A 5173-nucleotide genomic window follows, 5' to 3' on the forward strand; every position below is an offset into this window, starting at 1 on the left:
TTCTATCTATACTTTCTTGTTTATTGCAGGACAAACGCTACCATGTTGCCCAAGAACTCTACAGAAATGAACAGGAATACGTGGACGCTCTCAGAACTTTAAAAGAGGTTTGTATCTTTCTGAGTTTATTAGGAACACTAACTACTATCATGTCTTATGGATGTGACAGTAGCTGACATTTTTCTCTGCTCCAATTCCATTTCATACTGGGGTCATTTTCACCTTTTCACCCCTCTGGGCTCAATAAATTAAATATCATAAACCAATAAAGAAACCTCTAAGTAGTTGTTCAATTTGTTAGAAAAAGCAGTTAAATCCAAATCACATTTTTTTTTTTTCCTTAAAAAAAGAAGAGTGGACACATCAGAGTATTGGATAGTCAGGACTAGAATTTCTTTCTCTGATATGTCGGTGCTTTAAATGTATCTGGGTAAGTCATGTGTAGGAAGGGAATTCTAGAAGGTCATAACTCCAGGGGAGGACATTGGGAAAAGTGTTTAGCATGATGCTAGACTATTGGTTTGGCTTGGCTAAGGTAAGTTGTCGTATACAGTTTGCTAGTTCAGAGAAGAAGCTATTAGAGTGTCAGTTGTTGTTCTTAGTGAGTCCACAGAATAGGAAGAAACAAAGCCTTGTGGGTGGATGTAGTAAATGGAAACAGAAGGAAGCCCATTGAACATATATATATGTGTCTGTGTGTATATATTTGTGTTTGATTCATCTCATCTGTAGAATGAATTGCATACATTACATAAATTAGTAATGAACTTACAAATTGATTCAATGCAAAAAGTGTAATTGAAGCCTTCCCCTAAAACAATTACAAGTTTCTAAAATAGCCTAGAGTGAAAATGCTGGTTCTATTACCTTGAAGGATGGCATTCTTGACCTAGTTGGATCTCATTGACTTCAATGTAATTAGAAGTACATTTGTTCACCATTTGGGCTGTTAATCTCTCTCTTTCTCTAATCTGGTGACATAGATTTGGTAATTATCTTTGAAGGAAATTATGCAGTGCACCATAAAGCAGACGAGCAAATGAATGAATTAAACTAATTTGCTATAATATATCCTCACATTGTTCTGCGACAATGGCAGGGTTGCATCTCATATGTCCCTTAGAGGGGGATCACACAGTGGTGGGGGTCTAACAACAGAAGGACCATTAAACATAATTTGTTTAAAATCACAATTGAAACGAGTAAAATATATATATGGCTCCTGTGCCAGTGGCACGTAAAAAGCACCAATGATCATGACTGATGCCAGTACGCCCTGACTGGCTCCTGTGTTGGTGGCACGTAAAATGCACCCACTACACTCTCAGAGTGGTTGGCGTTAGGAAGGGCATCCAGCTGTAGAAACTCTGCCAAATCAGATTGGAGCCTGGTGCAGCCGCTGGCTTTCCGGACCTTACCGTCCAACCCATGCCAGCATGGAAAGCAGATATTAAACAATGATGATGATGATATACTAGTCTGAATATCCAATGAAATACCCAGGCAATTACTTTATTTTCAACTACAACTAATTAAAAATAAAATTGAGCCATGCTGAATAAATGTTTTATTAGCAAATTAATTCCAATAATTTAATAATTTTCCTATTAATTAGTTTCCTTACTAATGCAGAAGCCTTTTGTTGGACCTCATTTCTTGTTTGGTTATTTGGGGGTCCCTGATAATTAGTTTCTCAGCATTCTTCTTCAAGCTGCAACATACCAAGGCCCCCTGAGAGAAGTATAGGATTGAGAGATCCAGATTGGTTACTTTGTGCCTTGTTTATAGTCAAAGCAAAACATGGCTTGTATGCAAATTAGCGATATCTAATCTTGAAGGGCAGCTCAGTGTTTGGTACCAGTGGAATTTCTTAATAAAAGGACAATCTCACTTTTGTAGGGTTTGCAAAGTGGAATAGTTCTTAAGCCTATGATGCTGCATCAGACAATCTTCTGATGGGAGGTCATGGAACTGTTGGGCCACAAAATAAAATGCCAGGAAGGTTCTCGGAATTGAAGCTGATTGGCCTCACCTCTTTCATTGAAAGGAAGAAATACCAGTCATCTTCTAAAAGCCCTCTTACCAGACATGCCTCACAGAAGGGCAACATCTGTTTTGCACAGAACAGGGAAAGGGTTTGATAGAACTAACTGCGATCCAATGTTTGCCGCTTGCATGCAGTGATGCAGCTGCCTGTTCAAATAACAGGCATTTTTTTTTTTTTTTTGCCAAACCACATTTATTTACACCTAGAGAAGGCAATGAGCCACCCCTTCAAAACACATTGACATTATGTTAAATAAACCAAGAGCACCCCCCACCCTCCTGCCACTTACACTTCTGGCCATTCTAGTTTTTTTTTTCTTTTACAAATATTGCTTAACAACATTCAGAGAATAAAAAGGACAGCATTTGTTGTTGTTGTTGCTATTTCCTGTTACCCCATTATTAATGCCTCACCCCAGTCCTACCCATTAACTCCCCCTCTCTCTCTTTACTGCCCACCTCACCCATTCTGCCTCAAATAATGTTTAACTGCTTGATTATTTCAGGTTATTATTAAAGCTAATTACGTTGACTTTACTCCCGCTATTATACGCACTGTTGTTCTTCGTTGTTGTTGTTGTTGTGATGATGATGATATTGCAATTTATGTTTTTGTTGTTGCTGTAATTATGATGATGATGATGATGATGTTATTGTAGCTTGTGCTTTGTTATTGCTATTGTTGTTGCGGTCATCATAATTATTATGATAGTGATGATGATGTTATTGCAGCTTCTATTTGTTGTTGTAATTATTATTATTATTGGTAAGCTGGCAGAATCGTTAGCATGCTGGACAAAATGCTTAGCAACGTTTCATCCATCTTTACTTTCTGAGTTCAAATTCTGGCTGAGGTCATCTTGGCCTTTCATCCTTTCAGGGTTGATGAAATAAATACCAGTAAAATACTAGGGTGGAGGTGGGGGGGTCGATGTAATTGATTTACCCTCTCCTCTGAAATTGCCGGCCTTGTTCCAAAATTTGAAATCCTCCTCTTTCTCCTCCTCCTCCTCCTCATCATCATCATCATCATCATGATCATGATCATCATGATCATCATGATCATCATCATCATAACTGTTATGTTATCAAAGACAATCTTTTGAGTTGACCGATATCATTTGTAGAGAGAGAGCTTGAACATAAACCAAATGAAAGCCATTTTGCTAGGCATGTCTGGTCCCACCCACCTCATTGTGGTGACAGTATTATTGCAAGATGTCAGCCTTAGGCTTGAAATAAGTTGTTGCTTGTTCTAGAGACAAGAAAGACATTTGTTCTGGGGGCAGATTTGGAAAGGAATTCGCATGACTGACACACACACACACACACACACACACTCCATTGCTAGTTGATCCAATTAGATTTTAATTCCCTAAGTATCTAACAGTTGATTAACACGTGGCCAATTTTGTTTTAGCAGTCCTGTGATTAAAGGTATTCTCTTTCAGCCATAATCATTCCTGCTTTTAATTTTGCTAGGACTGCCTTTTTATTTAACCCTTTTCGTTACTGTATTTATTTTGAGATGCTCTGTGTTTCTTTAGTAAAATAACTTGGTTATCATTCAGCTGGTGTTAGGAACATAAATTGTGACTAAGGTTTGGTGGAAGATTTTAATTCAGAACTTATGAAAACAAGACATTTGTACTACAGAGCCAGAGCTGGTTTCAGCCAGGTTAGGAACGAAAGGGTTAAAGGCTGTAATGTGTGATTTGAGGGAGTTTAAGCTTCTATTTATAGCAATTTGTGCAACTGGCTGTTGTTTGTTGTGATGGGAGAACAACAGGTTAGCAGCTACCAAGGGGAGATAAGTCACTTTATTCTTTTATTCTTTAATTCCTTTATTCTTTCATTTTTTCATTTGTTTCACTCATTAGATTGCGGCCATGCAGAATTCTAGTCAAATGAATCGACCACAGTACTCAGTTTTTTTTTCTTTTTTTTTTTTTGAAAGACCGATACCTATTTTATCAGTCTCTTTTGCTGAACTGCTAAGTTATGAGAATGTAAACCTACCAACACCAGTTGTCAAGTGGTGGTATTTTCATATCAAATTTTTGATCACAGAGTCTCCAGACCCATGCTTGACCACTGTCAGGAAATACAACAAATCTGGACTCCTCAGAGAATATGGCAGTGTCCCAAAATGCTAGTGGCCTCTCCACCATCTCAACTGGCCAATCTTTTCTCTGCTTGATGTTGGCTGGTCAAAGAAGTGGTTTCCTTCTTGCTGCTCTGCCATAGTAACCAAGTTTGTGGAGATTCCTGACAGCTGTTCTGGGACTGACATCAACTAGTTCTGCTATGTTAGAGGCCTTGCAATGAGAATTATTCTCCATACTTCTCTTGTCAAAGAGAAGGGTCCTGTCAGAGGGCCTTGGTTGATCTGGACAAGGTGATGTGGACTCCTTCCCCTCTCTGGTGAATTGCACAATCATTCTGTTAACTATAGAAAGGTTTCCTGCAATTTTACGCTATGTCCACCATCACAATGACCCACAATATGACCTCTTTGAAATTCGGACAGTTCCAAGGCTTCTTTTGTATGTGGCATGATCAAAAAGCCACATATATAATCTGAAACATAAAAATGTCAATCAATAAAAAAAAAGTATAAACCTTTACAAGTTAGAATAAACATAAAAACAATGTTTTATGGGGTGTCTATTTACTTCTGTCATGTCTGTACACACACACACACACACACACTACATAGAAATGCGTATACTCTTTTTGTATTTGGTTTGCAAGATTCCTGATGCAAACTCATGTAACCAATTGACGAATTATTAACAAGAAGTGAAACTGAACCAGTGTGTGTTTATCATCGGCATAACGACCCTCCTGAGTAACTTGGCCTGTTGATTCTGCTTTTTAAAAGATTTGATTTCTAATTAAAATTTATTATTTTCAATATTTACTTTTAATTATTTTCATTATTTGCTTAATGTTTGTCTTCTTTTTATGGCAGCTGAAGGTACTTTTTATTTTTAACCACTAGAGTGGAAACTTGTTGTAAGCTAAGCAAACTGTGGCAAACAGAACTATGTGCCTTCAGTATTGGCACAATACAACTACTGTCTCTCTTTGTCTCCTTCCCTAATACATACATACATATATATAT

General features: G+C 37.7%; 1 protein-coding gene across 1 annotated transcript in view; it reads left to right on the forward strand.

Annotated features, from left to right (window-relative positions):
• The window catches only part of LOC106884297 (rho guanine nucleotide exchange factor 17), a 146399-nt gene that overhangs the window by 100587 nt on the left and 40639 nt on the right, over window positions 1-5173 (forward strand). Inside the window, exon 3 of the mRNA XM_014935601.2 lies at window positions 30-107. Within this exon, the coding sequence (XP_014791087.1) occupies window positions 30-107 (78 nt within the window). The remainder of the gene's footprint in view (window positions 1-29; window positions 108-5173) is intronic.

The sequence above is a fragment of the Octopus bimaculoides genome, chromosome 13, assembly GCF_001194135.2.
Source record: "Octopus bimaculoides isolate UCB-OBI-ISO-001 chromosome 13, ASM119413v2, whole genome shotgun sequence".
Classification (NCBI taxonomy): domain Eukaryota; kingdom Metazoa; phylum Mollusca; class Cephalopoda; order Octopoda; family Octopodidae; genus Octopus; species Octopus bimaculoides.